Genomic DNA, 18,389 nt, shown 5'->3' with positions numbered 1-18,389 from the left:
TAATTATATCACCAATACCAAGACCAAGACCATTTCTCTCCTCTCCAGATTACAGATCTGACGAGGCGATAAATTTCTTTTTTAAATAATCCGATCAGGTAAAATCTCTTCTGACACCCCTAGAATGTTCTGCTTGCTCCATTAATTGCTCTTGGATCACACGAAATTCTATCTGCCAATCTCAATCTCATCTCTTTCTTTCATCTCTTTCTCGGTTACAGGTAACAGATGGGTTGTACAGGATCCAAACAAGCTCGAAAGAGCGTCCATGGCGTCAGCCCCTACATCCGGACCCAATCCCTCCCCATAACTTTTGTCAATTACGAACAATCTGTTACGCTCAAATCAACAACCCTTGGGTTGCTGGATCTCGACCCGAATGCCGGTGCAGTATCCTCAGAGGAAATGATGAAAAACTCGAATGATAAAGCCGACGGAGTGCAATCTTGGGCGGAGATGATTGAGAAACACTGCAAGTGGGCCCCACTAACGCCGACCAAGACTCCGCCGAATGAACCGGAGGTAATTAATGTGTGGGAGCTTATGGAAGGGTTGGAGGATGCAAGCCCGATTCGCCAGTCCGGCATAGACCGATCATTGTCCTTGGATGCTTCTAGGGATGCAAATGAAAAATCTAAATCGGCTATTAGAGAGTTAGACCCGGAAATTATATATGCTTACCTGAGCAAAAGAGAAATACCCAAGTTCACGGGTCTTGTTCGCGAAAGAATCGACGCATTTCAAGAGAGGATCAATGCGAAAAGGGCCAAGGTGGGCCCGCCTGGCGGAGGAAACAGAGTGGTTTTGTATCTTACTAGCTTGAGAGGAGTCAGGAAAACTTTTGAGGATTGCTGGGATACAAAGGTAATTTTACAGAGTTATGGGGTTGTGATCGATGAGAGAGACATGGCGATGCATGGCGGGTACAAAGACGAGCTTAAAGGGGTTTTAGGAGGGAGATTCACCGGTAAGTTGCCACAGGTTTTCGCAGATGACCGGCACTTGGGTGGAGCCGAGGAGGTGAAGCAAATGCACGAGGGGGGCAAGTTGGGGAAGGCTTTGGGGAGTTGTGAATCATTGCCGGTCAAAAAAGGGGTGCCCGGCCAGGAGCCATGCAGCGGTTGTGGGGGTATGAAATTTGTGCTGTGCAAAACGTGTTTGGGTAGTTGTAAGGTGTTTGTTTCAGAGGATGGAGAAGAAGAGAATGGTGGTTTTGTGAGATGCAAAGATTGCAATGAAAATGGATTAACCAGATGCCCCCTTTGTTGCTGATGAAGTACAGTATTGAGTTTTCATTTGATCAAATAGATTGCTTGATTTTTCTTTTCTTTTTTACATTGTAAATAGAGAGATGATTGCATTTTTTATGTAATAAGATGTTAATCATACTGAGAAGTGAGAAAGCAGTAGAGATAGAAGTTTATTTAGACATGTTTGTGTTTTTGTTCACTTGGTAATTAGATTAATCATTGCTCCGGTTGGATTTATGTCATTGTTGTACATACATTTAAGTTACAATATTTGTTTATAGACCATAAGAAATTAATGTTTATTTATTATTTGAGTGCACTTTATATATTGGTAAACTGAATGTCAATTGAATCAATTAGGTGACTGTATTTAATTGAATCAATAATATTGTTGAGACCTTCAAACAAGTGATATATATTAATGTTAGGAATATAATATAATTTGCCCATCTCATGTCCAATTCAAATTAAAAAGAAAAGATGCAAGCTCAAAATCCCTGACTGTGACTTGCTGTCCCAGTGTCACAGTTAAGAAGAGATCACCTTCAGTGTCACTGCTGCTTGTACTGTTCTTTTGCCTTGGTAGATGGATACTGATATTAAAATTGAACTGTTCAGATTAAAATTGGCGGGATATAACTATCTAGGCATTAAAACATGAAAAGCATTAGGAGGAAAAAAAAAATAGAAGATTTCCTTACTGGAGACTCCTGTCTAATGATATATTTGTGCAAAATTAGAAGGTTAATAGATTAATTTTAATAATGTATATACATATAATTTCCTGACTGGAGACTCCTGTCCAATGATATATATATATATATATAGAGTTAGGCTGGGGTGCTATGGATAGCATAGTGGCCTCTCGTGCTACGGCTCAATATTCGAGTTTTCAAAATTCAAACGGTCGATCCGAACCGTTCATCTTATTCTCCATATTAATATCTCCTTGGAGACCAAATTTTACATTTTTATGAATTTTTTTACTATTTATTAAGTATTTTACAAAATTGTTGATCCAACGGTTTTACTGTTTTGTGCAGCCACCGTTGGATCAACAATTTTGTAAAATACTTAATAAATAGTAAAAAAATTCAGAAAAATGTAAAATTTGGTCTCCAAGCAAATATTAATATGGAGAATAAGATGAACGGTTCGGATCGACCATTTGGATTTTTGAAACTCGAATATTGAGCCGTAGCATAGAGGCCTCTATGCTATCCATAGCACCCCAGCCTAACTCTATATATATATATATATAGATGAGCTACGATGAGTTGCAAAGTAAAACGCGTTTCTACTTCACGCCGTATTTTCATTTTGAAAGTCCAAACGACCGATCTGAACCGTTAGATGTGATCTCTATATTGAAATGTGCTCGGAGACCGAATTTTACATTTTTTTTGAATTTTTTTACTATTTATTAAGTAATTTTGAAAACTGCTGTTTTTCTGTGAACAGTTTAAACAGTAAAAATTTCTGAACCACTGGATCAGCGATTTTCAAAATTACTTAATAAATAGTAAACAAATTCCAAAAAATGTAAAATTTGGTCTCCAAGCACTTTTCAATATGGAGATCATGTTGAGCGGTTCGGATCAGTCGTTTGGATTTTCAAATCGCAAAATATGAGTGTAAAGTAAAATAGTCGTTTTACTCTGCAACTCACCGTAGCCCATCTCATATATATATATATATAGAGAGAGAGAGATAGGCTAATGTGCTTCCATAAGCACTTGGCTCGAAGTGCTGCCACCCCATTTTCGATTTTTCAAAATCCAAACAGTCGATCCGAACCGTTCATCTTGTTCTCCATATTAATATCTGCTTGGAGACCAAATTTTACATTTTTTGGAATTTTTTTGCTATTTATTAAGCCACTTTGAAAATCGCTGATCCAACGGTGGCTTGCCAAACAGTAAAATCAGGGGTTCACCGTTGGATCAGCGATTTTCAAAGTGGCTTAATAAATAGCAAAAAAATTCCAAAAAATGTAAAATTTGGTCTCCAAGCAGATATTAATATGGAGAACAAGATGAACGGTTCGGATCGACTGTTTGGATTTTGAAAAATCAAAAATGGGGTGGCAGCACTTCGGGCCAAGTGCTTATGGAAGCACATTAGCCTATCTCTCTCTCTCTCTATATATATATATATAGAGTGTGGCTAATTTGCTACCGGAAGCACTTCGGCCGAGGTGCTTCCGGGGTTATATTTTAGTGTGTGATGATCAAACAACAAATCTAAACAGTTAGATGTTCAATCTATTATAAAATCTGCTTGGAGACCAAATTTTACATTTTTTAGAATTTTTTTATACACTAAATTTTGTGCAGCCACCGTTGGATCAACAATTTTGTAAAATACTTAATAAATAGTAAAAAAATTCAGAAAAATGTAAAATTTGGTCTCCAAGCAGATATTAATATGGAGAATAAGATGAATGGTTCGGATCGACCGTTTGGATTTTGAAAACTCGAATATTGAGCCGTAGCATAGAGGCCACTATGCTATCCATAGCAACCCAGCCTAACTCTATATATATATATATATATATATTCAAAATTTAGTGTATTATTGTATTGTATTGATGTTTTTGTTGTTACTTGTGAAAATTTATGTCTAATTTGACCCCTATATTTCATACTAAATTATTTATTTTGACTCCGTACTTATAACACAACAAGTAGTTTTAAAATAATTATCATACAATTATTAATTAATAAATAGTTTATCCTTATAAAAAAATGTACATCAACTTTTTAGCAGCACTCAATTACGTGAACGTGATCGTTAACATTAAAATTTTAAGTATATATCAATTTTTTTTTAATTGTTTATATGTATTAGGAAATATCCGTTCTATTATTATTTTTCTTTGGCAGTCACATTATATATCATTTTCTTTAGGTTAGTCGTTAGTGTGCGAATGCGACCATTGAACAGAACAGAAGAGAACAGTTGAGGCGGTACCGCGTATTGAAGAGAGACAAAATGAAGCATGACTCTTAACAAATTGAAATTTTAAATGAACGCATCTTATTGTACATATATATCAGCTAATCAGGTTGGGACCCACATTAATCGGATACTTTTCTGGTCAAATAATGTTTGAAATGGGATTGAACACAAATGAAGCTTCCACTTCCATTTTGTTCAACTGAAAATTGCACTCAGCTGTTCAGCCTTTAGGCAATTAGGCCCCAAATCCCAATGTGGCTGGACAAGTTATGAGCAGCAGAGCAGATACGTGTAGCCGAAATTTTTAAATATACCATTCTTTCAAAATAAATAAACCAAAACGCCACGGATTGACGTAAATTACAAAAACGACATGGCCGCAGCTGAGGGAAGCGGGCACACAGTAGTGGGCCGCAGCTGAGGGAAGCGGTTTATTTTTTGGGCCGCATCGTATGGAAGCGGGCTGGGCCGCATTGTATGGAAGCGGGCTGGCCGCTTTGGGGGGTAGCGGCCACCCCTCCACGCACCAAAGCGGCCATGGTACAGTATATATCCCCCAGGTCGTTTTCTTTGTTTCATTTACCTTATTCCATCCCTTCCATCCCTTCAAATCAGGTAATATTCTTATTCTTTCTAAATTTAAATTCAAGTTTAAAGTAGGAGTAGGAGTAGGAGTAAGGTAAATATTTAGGGTGTAGGATCAGGTAATTATGAAATTGTACCAAAATTAACTATTGACCAAAATAATTATGAAATGGTATGAAAATTGATTATTGATCAAAATAATTGTAAAATTGTACCAAAATTGATTATTTTTTGAACCAAAATTGATTATTGATTATTTTTTGTACCAAAATTGATTATTGATCAAAATAATTGTAAAATTGTACCAAAATTGATCAAAATTAGTTATTGACCAAAATAATTAATACCGAAACTATAATTATTTTTTGAAATTTAATTTGAAATCCTAATAAGACCAAAATAAATACAGCATGACATCTATGGGATCTGGACCGTCTTCTAGTAGGGATGTACCTTCTTCCAGTAGAGGTGCACCAGTACCCACTCCATATGAGATGTCACAGTATGTCGATGCGGCATTGACATCTGTGGTCCCCGGTATCCGGCACCGCACTGATCGGGTATCAGACTTTCTCTGGTACCCGAATGCGGAGCACCGTATCTTGGAGGCTGCCACTGGAGTAAGTTTTATATTATTAATAAAATTATAATTTTATTTCAAATTTTATTAATAAAATTATAATTTTATTAATAAAATTATAATTTTATTAATAATTTTATTAATAATTTTTTTTTTAATTTAGGGACTAGATACAGTTACAGTACGCCACAACAAAATGTGGCTTAAGTACCAGAAGGCCTATGCAGGGACGTTGCGTGGCATGGGATTGTACCAGCTATCCCAGATGGCCGAGGAGATTGCCGATCCGGGATTGTGCTCTGGGCTCATTGAGCGATGGCGTCCCGAGACCCACTCATTTCATCTCCCCCACGCTGAGATGACAGTCACCCTACAGGATGTGAGTTGTCTATGGGGCATGACCATTGTCGGAGAGCCTGTGACGGGCGTCGAGTATGGAGATTTCAGATCCTTGTGCGAGGACCTGCTGGGGATACCGCACGCTGCTTTGCAGAAAGAGAAGAAGAGAGGCTCCAAGACACAGATCTCCCCAGGTATCATTAGCTTGGCAAAGCTGAGAACCGCCTTCAAGGAGTTTCCAGCTGCTAGTAGTCGTCCCCCTCAGGTATGTAAATTTTATCTTATTTACTTATACAAAACAAACAGTTTTCTTCTAACTAATATTTTAATTAAAATAAATAACAGGCCACCATTGATCAGCACTTGCGGGCATACATTTTGGAGATGATCACTGTCAAATTGTTCCCTGATTCGCACGGAGATCAGGTACGGCTGTGCTATCTCCCATTGCTGGCTGATTTGCCCAATGCGAGCAAGTACAATTGGGGGGCTGCGACTCTCGCATGCTTGTATAGGTGTGTGACTTTAAATTATTGTTTACAAATTTCAATATAAAAAATATCATCACTACACCGGTTGTTGACACTAACATTGTACAGGGGTCTTAATCAAGCATGTCTGAAGAAGAACAAGACATTTATTGGACCATGCATGTTGTTGCAGCATTGGTCCTGGGCGCATCTGATTGTTGGCCGTCCGACAATCACTTGCAAGACAGATGTGCCAGATTGGGGCATCTGATTGACGTAAGTGTTAAAATCTATGAATTCAGCTCTTGGTAAACGGGGTACATCAGACCTATCTTGAGATACTGCCCGAGAGATGTCGGCAGCAGGAGCGTTACTGGCGTGCAGAGGTGCCCCTCATATGTTTTCAGGTACCGTATTTGAATTTATTTTACAAATTTTAGCTATAACAACATTTATTAAAAAACCTACTAAATTCAGATTATCGAGCATCATTACCCCGGTCGGGTCATGAGACAGTTTGGATTGAGGCAGACAGCTCCTCCCCAGAGCCGATTAGTGAGGATGTTTGGCGACAGCTTCATTTGGCCAGAGACATCTCTCCGGGCAGAGACTGGGCGTACTGGTACAGATCATACGTACAGCTGGCATCCGCTATCGACCCACCTATAGCTGATGAGCACCGTCACATGGATGTACCGCCAGTGTAAGAATATCTCTTTTTAATATCTCTGGTTAATGGATGATACGTGGCATTGATGACTTTTTTTCAAAAAAATACAGGCCTTATAGAGATTGGTATCAGGAGTGTGGCGCGTACACAGTGTACTTAGAGGGGTGTATCACCGACAACCCTCACGAGCGTGCACCGAGGCCGAGGGATCGGCGAGGACGAGTACATGGTATCATTCCAGCCGGCGCACCGTTTGCATCTACGGTATGTTTACTTTAAAAAACTTGTAATATTTACATCTGTACAACATTTATATATTGTACTTATAATTTTGCAGGCTTTATATCTGGTGAAGAGCTGTGTCATAGCGGCGACAATGGCCACAGTGCGGGGCTGGAAGAGACTCGGAAAAGCTATTCTAAAGCACAATGTACCTGCCGTCTGCCAATGTGGGTACAAGACGCGCCTAGACTCTCTCCTGAGATGTGCAGGATTGCCTGGATGTGATCAGATTGATGACATATCGGATGAGCCTGATATATACGTCCGATACGGTGGTGACGAGGCATTGTGGGCTTCAGTCCAGGATGCTCAGACTGTCGGTCAGGCGTTCGATAGAGGACAAGAGACGCTTAGGAGGCGCGCTGCAGAGCAGGCTACTCAGGAGCAGGCCGTCCCTACTCAGGAGCAGGCCGTCCCTACTCAGGAGCAGGCCGTCTCTACTCAGGAGCAGATCCCTACTCAGTTTTTCTCTACGCAGGTAAGTTATTTTTTTAATATATACAACTTGTGCAATTTTTTTAAAAAAAATGATGCATAACTTGTTTGTAAATTTGTAGGAGGAGCGACTCGGCTTCAATATCGACCTAAACCCTGATGGTTTGTATTCTCCGGGTTATGTTCCGACCCAGTCGATTCCTCCTGCATATCTACCAGGGTTCACTATGCCGCACCCCTTTCCACACTTTCCTGGCAGCTCACAGCCTACGCAGTACCCTCCCATACCGGACTTTGCTGGCACCTCCACACAGTATCATCCCGGTACGTACCTTCCTGACATCTCCATAGATGATCCTATCGTGAGAGCTGCCTACGGTATGTTTCCGACTCAGGAGTCTGGAAACACAGTCGCATTTGGTCCTGCAGTCCAGCACTCAGCTGAGATTGAGGAGGTCGAGGCCGTTGAGTCAGATGATTCTCTCGACCACACGCCGCTCGCAGTGCGGATTAAGGGTTTGAGGACTAGGAAGGCGAGGCGCCCATTCACTCCTTCTGACTTTTAGGATGCTTATCTTTCTTTCTTTTATGTTGTCATATACTATGATTTGTTATATCAGGATGCTTATCTTTCTTTTATGTTGTTATTTATTGTACTATTTTGCTTTTATCTTTCATTATTTTTCGTCACAGTAAAACAACAAATAAATCACAAATAAATCAAAACAAACAAACAATAAAACAACAAATAAATCACAAATAAATCAAAACAAACAATAATAGTTGCCTAAATAGTTGTCTAAAACCCTAAAACGAGTAATACTTGCCTAATACAAATCTAATCTCCACACATAAAAATTTATTTGCCTAAAACCCTAAAATCCTGAAAAATAACATATTCGGGGTGCCCTCTACCGCAGGAAGCGGCCCTGGCCGCTACCCTCCAAAGCGGCCACCCCGCTGGGCCTCCATCCGGCCCAATATATTGGCCGCTTCGCTTAGATGCGGCCCAGCTCCTGGTGGCCGCTTCTGTGGGAAGCGGCCATGCGGTTTTTGTAAAATTCACCCCGAAATGGTGTTTTGGTTTATTTATTTTGAAAAAATGGTATATTTAAAAATTTCGGTACGTGTAGCTTCTACTGAGATTTGTTTTAAGATTTATGCAACATTTTAGGTGATGCTAAAGTAGGCAGAAGAGCATAATTGGGGGACTGGAAAATGGAAATATTGTCCGGACCCTCTCAAGTAACTCAATTTTTGACTTTTTGTGTATCATTGTATAGATCCGGACTATCCAGTTATAAATTTATAATTCATCACTCACATCCGAGATGAAATATAGACAATTTTTATTTATAGAAAATATTGAAAATATCTACAATAGCGAGCCTATTATAAAGAAACTATAAATGCATATATTTATTGCAAACTGCATCTGCAACACGACAAATTACAAAGATTAATAGTAGAAGATTTTCTGTGTAGAATTTCATGCAATCAGCATATTGTAGACATGTATACGTTCGTATTAATATAAACCAGTAGCACAATTATTGTCGGACCCACCCTATGCTAGTAAGGTTTCAACTGAACTCGTTCATGAAATAGCCTTTGTAGGCCTACGCTAACAAGGCCGATTTTTTTAAAAATACCCATTTAATAAATAAATTAAATTAAAATATCCAAGTTTCAACAAAATTTATAAAAATACCCCAACCGCGGATTTTATCCGCGCTCCGGAATTTTTATTCCGGGGCGCGGATAAAATTCGCGCCCCGAAAAAAAAAAAAATTTTTTTTTTGGTCCCGAGCGCGGATAATATCCGCGGGCCGAATTTTAAAATAATTTTTTTTTTTTTTTTTTTTTTTTTTTTTTTTTCTTTTCTTAGAGTCTGGAGAAAAAAAAATTATTTTTTTGGTCCAACTTTGTACCTCTGGTTAACATATCAAAACACCTTCAAAAATCATGAAAATTTACCGACATGCATTCTTGACTTCATAGAATAAGACTGTAAAGTTTCATACAAAATCTCCAAACAGATCGTGAGATATCGGCTCTCAAAAATTGCCCGAACTGCTGAAGGAGTGCTTCTGACCCCAACTTTGCACCTCTGATTAACATACCAAAACACCTTTAAAAATCATGAAAATTTACCGACATGCATTCTTGACTTCATAGAATAAGACTGTAAAGTTTCATACAAAATCTCAAAACAGATCGTGAGATATCGGCTCTCAAAAATTGCCCGAACTGCTGAAGGAGTGCTTCTGACCCCAACTTTGCACCTCTGATTAACATACCAAAACACCTTCAAAAATCATGAAAATTTACCGACATGCATTCTTGACTTCATAGAATAAGACTGTAAAGTTTCATACAAAATCTCAAAACAGATCGTGAGATATCGGCTCTCAAAAATTGCCCGAACTGCTGAAGGAGTGCTTCTGACCCCAACTTTGCACCCCTGATTAACATATCAAAGCACCTTCAAAAATCATGAAAATTTACCAACATGTATTATTGATTTCATAGAACAAGATTGTGAAATTTCATACAAAATCTCAAAGTTTTTGAGAGCCGTTACATACAAAATATCAAAGCACCGTTACATCTTCGGGCAATTTTTGAGAGCCGATATCTCACGATCTGTTTTGAGATTTTGTATGAAACTTTACAGTCTTATTCTATGAAGTCAAGAATGCATGTCGGTAAATTTTCATGATTTTTGAAGGTGTTTTGGTATGTTAATCAGAGGTGCAAAGTTGGGGTCAGAAGCACTCCTTCAGCAGTTCGGGCAATTTTTGAGAGCCGATATCTCATGATCTGTTTGGAGATTTTGTATGAAACTTTACAGTCTTATTCTATGAAGTCAAGAATGCATGTCGGTAAATTTTCATGATTTTTGAAGGTGTTTTGATATGTTAACCAGAGGTACAAAGTTGGACCAAAAAAATAATTTTTTTTCTCCAGACTCTAAAAAAAAAAAGAAAAAAAAAAAAAAAAAAAAAAATTTAAAATTCGGCCCGCGGATATTATCCGCGCTCGGGACCAAAAAAAATTTTTTTTTTTTTTTTTTTTTTTTTTTCGGGGCGCGAATTTTATCCGCGCCCCGGAATAAAAATTCCGGAGCGCGGATAAAATCCGCGGTTGGGGTATTTTTATAAATTTTGTTGAAATTTGGATATTTTAATTTAATTTATTTATTAAATGGGTATTTTTAAAAAAATCGGCTAACAAGGTTTCAACTCAACTCGTTGAAATATTGTCGGACCCTTGCGCTAATTGGTGTTGGAAAAATATTAACTAACTAACTAGTTTTAAATCTGAATTTTGATTACTAAATAAATAATTATTATATTAAAAAATATAATCAATAATATAATTAAAATTTTATTATCCGGAGCTGCAAAATGCAAACCTAAGGCAACTTTCCATCCTAAGTGCAGAAATAATCGGTTAAGCTTGCCCCAAGTTACACCGATATTCCTCTACCTATGGGCGCAACCGCGGTAGAGGTTGATATAGTTTCTTTCAACAATGATAGCAGAATAATATATTTTCTATAAGAAAAATATTGTTTGTGGGAGAATAGAAATTGAGGTTTATGAATTATAGAGCTAAGAGGAAGAGTAAGAGAATGTGAATAATAAGGATGAATTATTGGATGATCAACCATCTAAATATCATGTGTTATTTATAGACAAATGACATAAAATCAATAAATTTGTACATTAATAACAATTAAAATGATATTTATTATATTACTGTTTTTGTATTAATGAATATTAATGGATATTTCGATCATTTGAACGTTTTTGAAGCTAAAGAATTAATCATTTTAATTTGTCTAGTCATCACCAGCTCATTTCTAACATATTATTAATTTGATCTTCTGTGGAAACAAACAGTGAACTTTTATGTAGAGTAAATGAATTCACAAATAGCTCTATAATTCGCAAAGTTAAAAGACGTTAATATTAAAGTAAATTTTGAGTTTTAGAATAAATTTCTAACAATTAATTGGTGTGCTAGCAGCTATAGCCTATATCACTTGTTTGAACAAAACAACTAATCAATTAGGTCAGATTTTGTTCTAAATTAGTTTCTTCTACCATATAGATGGTAGTTTGCTTAAGGATTAGAATTTTAGTTGATATATGATTAATATTTTCACGTGACTGTTATGGCGCGTTATTAATTCCTGATCATTCAATTAGTCCAATTAACTTTAGCTCAGTTTAATTAACCCTATTTAATTACAATATGTTGCATGTGACAGTTAGAATATTGTAGTGCAGCATTTGATATATATCAGAGGGGAGGGTGTAAGACTGTAAGGTGTTGATGCTGCTGATGAATTAAGCATGATTAGGTGTGACTGTTGTAGTGTTGTGCGAGATAAGCGTACAGTATTATGATGGCTCGATCGCTAGGTGTTCTGATGGTAGGTACCACATCGTAGAATTAATGTCGCACAACAGTTTTTTTTTCATAAGATGAGGATATATATCGCTGATAGAGCATGGTTAGATTAGATGCAATCAGTACGTAGGACTAGTAGCAGGATCGAGATATATATGGAGGTGCATTTTCTAATATGTAAAATTAATTTCTATCAGAAAGCAAAAAAAGCGTTGAGTTTATTGACATTTAATTAATTTAATTCATATAATGTATTATGAATTAATTAGTTTTATTATTTCAAATATCTAATTAATTCTCCAATTTCAATAGACATATTATTTGTTTAAAAAACAAAAGTTTGCACATTAATATAATCGTACGACAACCGCAATACAATAATTAATTGCATGGACACCCAAATACGAGCATGCATGCAAGCGTTGTCAATTTTATGCATACTTTTGTTCTTTGGAGGTAATTAACTTGAAAATTTACAATATCAGCTTATTTCAGTGTTATAAATTGTAACTTGAAAATTTACAATATCAGTTTATGTAAGTGTTATAAATTGATATTATGACATCTCCTAGAAATTTAGAAAACAAAACGAATGAAGCTAATATATATTACCCATAAGGTTTTTGTCATGCTTTTGTCGCCTTACAACGTGATACTTCCATGAGATTACACGAGATATTTGGGCTATTACTTGTTGGATCAGGAGAGAGATATGGGCCTTCATCAACCATCAGATCATGATCTGGTTTATGGTATTGTTAGCCCATAGGCCCATAGGCCCAAACATTGTAATTCCTATATTAAGAGAGCCGCTGGACATGGACATCTCCAGTCCGTTAATTCATTTTAAACTTCACTTGAGTCTTGAGTTGAGCCGAGCCTTTCCTCAATCCGTATCCTCTCAGGTATTGCAGAGCACCACCCTCACTTTACGGTTTGAGATTTGAGATTCGGGTGACAATAAGAGACTGTATTTTTGGGCTTTGAGATTCGTGCCAATTTAAAAATAACGGTTGTAAAAGATTCCCTTATCAGATATTGGAGAGGATGTGAACTCGCCTTTCCTGCAGGAGGGAAATAAGTAAGCTTGTCAGATAAACACAACAACCGCAAAAGAATTCGAAACGAATTATAATAAAAAAAAAATAGAGTTCAGCTAATGCCGTAATGTTATAATTTCAGTTTAAAAATATATATATACATCTGTATCAGCAGATATGATTTAAAAATTAAAATTAATGTCTTTTTAGTAAAGAGGTCGCATAATGGGTGGTTACTTAAAATAAAAGCAATGGCTAATATGATAGCAGCTGTTGGTCAAAGATTAAGTGTTGATAAATTGAATGTTCAATTAATCTGATGATAACAAATTGATTTTCGAAGGACACCTAATATGATACGCAGCTTAATTATCTAGATTGTACTAATTTTTTATGCTTTTATTTTTCTTTATTTCAATAAGCATTAATCCAATTGTCATTACTATTAACTAATATTTTTATAAATAAAAAGTTTGCATAGGTATATATATTTTTTTCATCATTCATAACGACATTAATTATAGTTTAATTAGTTGGTATACACCTACTTTTAAACATATTCTTTTTTGAAGGTTTACTTTAAACATATTAATTAAAAGACTTTGCATTTTTTTTCTATTAATAAGCAAAGGAAATTTTACATCTATTTTTCATAAAATTGTAACAATTGATACAATTTTCACCGATAATCAAAACAGGTCATATAAAAATTTACCAGTACTTTATCATCTGATTACTTGAACTCATTGGTGGTATCACAATTCGCACAAAATGAAATAAACTAATTTTTATATCATACGAAAGTAGCGAGGCTAACAGAAATGACAGGATAATAACCACTCGACATATTCTAATCTAACAAGGGGTTTTTAATTTAATAATTAGGCGTAGCGCCAAAGTACCGATTTTTTTATAAATATCCAAAAAATAATTAAATTTAAAAACTAACCAAAGTTGCATCAAATTTAATTATTTTTTTTGAATATTTATAAAAAATTCGGGCCAACGTACCAAAACACATAACACACAATCACACACCAATCACCTGGGACCCACCTAAAAAATTGACATGAAAAGAGAAATTAATTAAGTGAGATAGGAATATAGGATAGGCTAATTGTCTTCTAAATACGGTTGATGTCACCATTCATCTCATAAAATAATTAAATAGTACACAAAAACTACTGATTAAATGATAACATCACCTTCTAATTCTCTAATCCCTATCCCCGTCCCTTTCATTTTACATTTTCCAATTTCATTTTCACATCTATGTATTGTTACATTCATGTCCCTAGGTTTTCTTGATTTGTGTCACTTTACGGCCAAACACGCCTCCTAACCAATTTTCATTTCACACGTGAAGAAAAAGTCTATAATTGGATTTGGGGGAATTTAGTGTCTATTCAATTATTAATATAGACATTGTTAAAGTGTGCGTACACATATAGATTGCTTGTCAAATTAAGCGTTAAAAATCAACCAATTTTTTTTTTTCAAAATAGTAGTCTAAACTTTTAAAATAATAGAAATAGTGCGTCAACAAATATGTACTTCATTTATTGTTATAAATTATGTGTTGCATAAAAGATGAGTTCATAAATTGAAAAAAAAATATCAAATTAAACATTGGATAAATAATATAGATCATATCTAATAATTTTATTTTGACATATAAATTTTATATTTTTTGTTATTAGAAATTAAAAAGTGAAAGTACGTTAGAGGTACAAAAAGTAAACACATTTGAACTCTCCTCTTATAATTCTAAGAAGTCAAAAATTTCTAGCTAATAATAGAAATTAAAAGTTGAAATTTTTTCAGCTTTTCAAAAATCTGTTGTTGCTAAGGGTGCAAACGGGTCGGATATTATCCGATTGTATTCGTATCCGTATCCGAAAATTAGATACGGATATTCAGATGCGGATACATATACAGATATGGTTTTGAATTTTAATTATTTGTATCCGAATAAGATATATACCATATAGTTTATTATAAATTATGAATATAAATCTACGGATATCCGATATCCGATCCGTATGTATCCGTCTAATATCCGATCCATATCTATATCCGAAAATTAAAAATGAATACAGATATGATTTTACCACTATCCAATCCGTATCGGATCCGTTTGCACCCCCTAGTTGTTGCCGTTTTGAATAGAAACATTTGCCACTCTTTCTTACATATTTTTCCAAAGGAAAGAAAATGTTGATTTTTCAAAAGTGGAACCTTAGAAGCCGGAAAAGATTTGGCTTTAGAGAGGAGCTTTCTCTAGGTTTTCAAAGACCCAAAAATCAAAGCAACTGTTTTGAAATATTATTTTTATTCAAACAATTTGGGCATCTTAAAACAACTGGGAGACTTTTTAGAAAGTGACACCTGGAACAAATTTAATTAGTATTATTTTAAAAATGAAGCAATTGGGACAGATATCTAATTAATCATGCATTAGATAGGCTGCTGGATTGGGAAGGAACAGTTTATATTGAACCAAATCATCCAATTTTTGAAAACTATTTGAAGAGATGCCTAATTTGGACCTTAGCCTCTTGGTCTTCTATCTTCTACAATTTGGTGGTCCAGCCATCACCTTTTATATAGATTTTTCACAAATTTGACCGGATATATATATATATATATATTCAGCTTTACTCTTTTAAAGAAGAATTTCTTCTATTTCAGCATCAAATATTTGAATGCCACTTTGACCAGAGTTACAATTGGATGATTGTAGTTTGAAAGCGCTAGCGGTCCATTAATTAGCTTGGTTCATTTAAATTTTAAATCATTACTTTTTAACGTTAAATTAATTAGTTGCTTGAGAAATATGTCTTGAGAAATGTACTTACAAAGAACTATATATTGTTAAAAGAGAGAGGTAAGTGTTTGTATTAAAAAATAAATAAACACACGGTAATACACACATGCATTTCGATAAATATGTGTGAAAATAACATAACTTATTGTTAAATATAACTAATTGTATTTACAGGAATTATGTATGTATTAAAAGAAATTTAACTAGTAACTATATATACACATGAATCTATTTTTAAGATAACTAATAAACCCATTGTTAAAGATAACTAATAAACTTATTGTTAAAGATAACTAATAAAGTGTTTACTGAACACAAAAAAAAGGAGTTGACTGTTCATAATTTTTTTAACACATCTAAGTAGAATTAAAATGTTCTACGAAACAAAAATACTCACATCAAAATAAAAAAAAAAATCGCTGGATGGATTATGTAAAGAAAATAATTATTTACAAACTGAGCACTGATACTGCTTAACAAAGTTAATTTTTAAGCTTATATATAGTGATGTCATTTCACTGCACCGCTATTGAATTAGGACTAATTATGTCACACCCCGGAACAGGGGGTCGCACAGTTTTGTTTTAAAATGCGGTTTTGTTCATGCATGCAGATTTATATTTATATTATTATATTTTTATGTGGGTGGGCCTGATTCTATTAGTATGCGGGGGGTGGCAGGGGGGTGGCAGGGGGGCGGCAGCCCCCTGCGAGCATTGTCTGAGGTTACGAAGCACCGCTCAATAGAGCTCAGGTTTTTTTTTTTTTGGAGAAGTCAAATGGTATGAAAATCCTTTAACCGACGGCCCAGATTAGTCAAATTATCATATGATTTGATTTAAAACAAGTTTGGTTCAAAACCGATTTAATTTGACTAAGTTATACCCTAAAACAGCATTTTTCAGAACCCATTGCGGCCCGCAATAGGGCTGTTGCGGCCCGCAACACTTCCCAAAATTTCCAGCCTTTGAAATTTGCCTCTGTCTCCATTCATTGCGGCCCGCAACAAATTCCAAAATTCCCAGCCTCTGCACAGCACTTCTGCCTCCATTTATTGCGGCCCGCAATGAATTTATTGCGGCCCGCAATGACCTGGTTGGCTTTTTAAGCTGCGAATTTTTCTCTGTCTACTCTCATTGCAGCCCGCAATAGGGTTATTGCGGCCCGCAATAAGGGTACTGTTTTTCATCCCTTTGCCCATTTTCGTGGAATTTCACCCCGTTTTCAAACCCGATCAAATCCCCGTATAACTAAACAATTATTCCCCATTCACTAGAAATTTTAATGACGTTTAACATGCAATTTCAACATTTAAATCATAACAACCATTTAAAACATATCGTTAGGGTTTTATAACATAATACGGTTCGATAACAACCTATACATCAAAATAACCGACTACGGGTTCAACTACACATTCAAAATGGACATAAAAGGTTTGGCATAACCTATTAGCTCGGCCTAAACTCACGCGTCGAGCCCGAGTCCCACTTCACTCGCGTTTACCTGCACATATCAGTTCAAAGGGAAAAAATCCCCGAGGGGAGGGGGTGAGAAAACCTGTCATCCGTTTTCTCAGTGCGGAATTTAACAGGGCTACTGGATTTGTGAGAAATCCATCACCAGAACTAAATACACTAGCAATAGAGCTTCTATTTAATTATTCACCAATAATAATAAATGCACATGTACCGGGAATAGATTCAAACAGATTTCAATTCACATCTCATCAACATCAATCAACGAATTTCCAGAAAGATTTGGTTTCACAGATATAATATATATACGTCTGGTTATGAGGTACAGATATCAACTATCGATCACCTCCGGCTTAACAGTTCTAATTTCTGGTTTCAAGTCATACAATTTCATCAATTCATCACTTAAAATATGCACGGGCATATTCCGCGAATATGCAACAGAATATAAATTTTCTCAAAAAGAAATCACTGACACTTTCACTGAATCACTGAACCACAGTTCTACCTAAAATTACACTGCACTTCCCTTACCCAACCGGTACTGGGTTCACTAGGGCCATTCTCCAGATGCGCATAAGGGTCCTGGATGAAAGTCTAGTAGCTAGCTAGACTTTCCACTATGATACGCTGTTCACTTCACACAATCAATCCAAGTCATACTGTGGTTCCACTCACTTATTCAAAACGACAGATCAACAATCGATAAACCGTACCAACATGAGAATCAAAACAGTTATACAATTCAATTTCACTAATATCACAATTAATGCAATGCGGCAACAAATGCTTTCAATCAGAGATTCAACATGCTATGCACAGTTTATTTAAATCAAGCAATCAACATAAATATAATAATATGCACCGTTATTTAGTTCTACGAATAAACCCCAAAACAGATCCCGTGAACCCCCGCACCTGGTTATGTAGGGCACGTAGAGGGTCCGCGATCTCGCGACTCGGTAAGCTCGTCAATCCCGCTAGTCGTGCTCGTTAGGATCTATCCATAGGTAAATTTATTAAGTTCCGGCACTTTTACAATTTAAACCC

At 35.9% G+C, this 18,389-nt stretch overlaps 2 protein-coding genes across 2 annotated transcripts; both read left to right on the top strand.

Moving 5' to 3' along the window:
• Positions 1-1,530, top strand: LOC144566798 (uncharacterized protein At3g28850-like). The gene is made up of 2 exons (XM_078316824.1): positions 1-98; positions 222-1,530. The coding sequence occupies exon 2, from the start codon at positions 229-231 to the stop codon at positions 1,270-1,272; it is 1,044 nt and encodes a 347-aa protein (XP_078172950.1). The 5' UTR covers positions 1-98; positions 222-228; the 3' UTR covers positions 1,273-1,530.
• A 5,007-nt stretch (positions 1,531-6,537) lies between these two features.
• On the top strand, positions 6,538-8,211 carry LOC144566588 (uncharacterized). The gene is made up of 6 exons (XM_078316639.1): positions 6,538-6,571; positions 6,663-6,888; positions 6,966-7,119; positions 7,193-7,525; positions 7,568-7,615; positions 7,695-8,211. Exons 1-6 carry the CDS (start codon positions 6,538-6,540, stop codon positions 8,136-8,138), a joined length of 1,239 nt encoding a protein of 412 aa, XP_078172765.1. The 3' UTR covers positions 8,139-8,211.
• Positions 8,212-18,389: the final 10,178 nt, after the last annotated feature.

This window comes from Carex rostrata, chromosome 15 (genome assembly GCF_964058835.1).
Source record: "Carex rostrata chromosome 15, lpCarRost1.2, whole genome shotgun sequence".
In the NCBI taxonomy this organism is placed as follows: domain Eukaryota; kingdom Viridiplantae; phylum Streptophyta; class Magnoliopsida; order Poales; family Cyperaceae; genus Carex; species Carex rostrata.
This window is presented reverse-complemented; position numbering and strand designations above follow the sequence as displayed.

Excerpts from the sequence above, each read along its gene's own strand:
- LOC144566798 (XM_078316824.1), top strand. The coding sequence starts at position 229 with ATGGGTTGTACAGGATCCAAACAAGCTCGAAAGAGCGTCCATGGCGTC.
- LOC144566588 (XM_078316639.1), top strand. The coding sequence starts at position 6,538 with ATGTCGGCAGCAGGAGCGTTACTGGCGTGCAGAG. Across the intron at positions 6,889-6,965 it reads CACATGGATGTACCGCCAGT|GCCTTATAGAGATTGGTATC; the intron begins GTAAGAATATCT and ends AAAAAAATACAG. Across the intron at positions 7,120-7,192 it reads GCGCACCGTTTGCATCTACG|GCTTTATATCTGGTGAAGAG; the intron begins GTATGTTTACTT and ends ATAATTTTGCAG.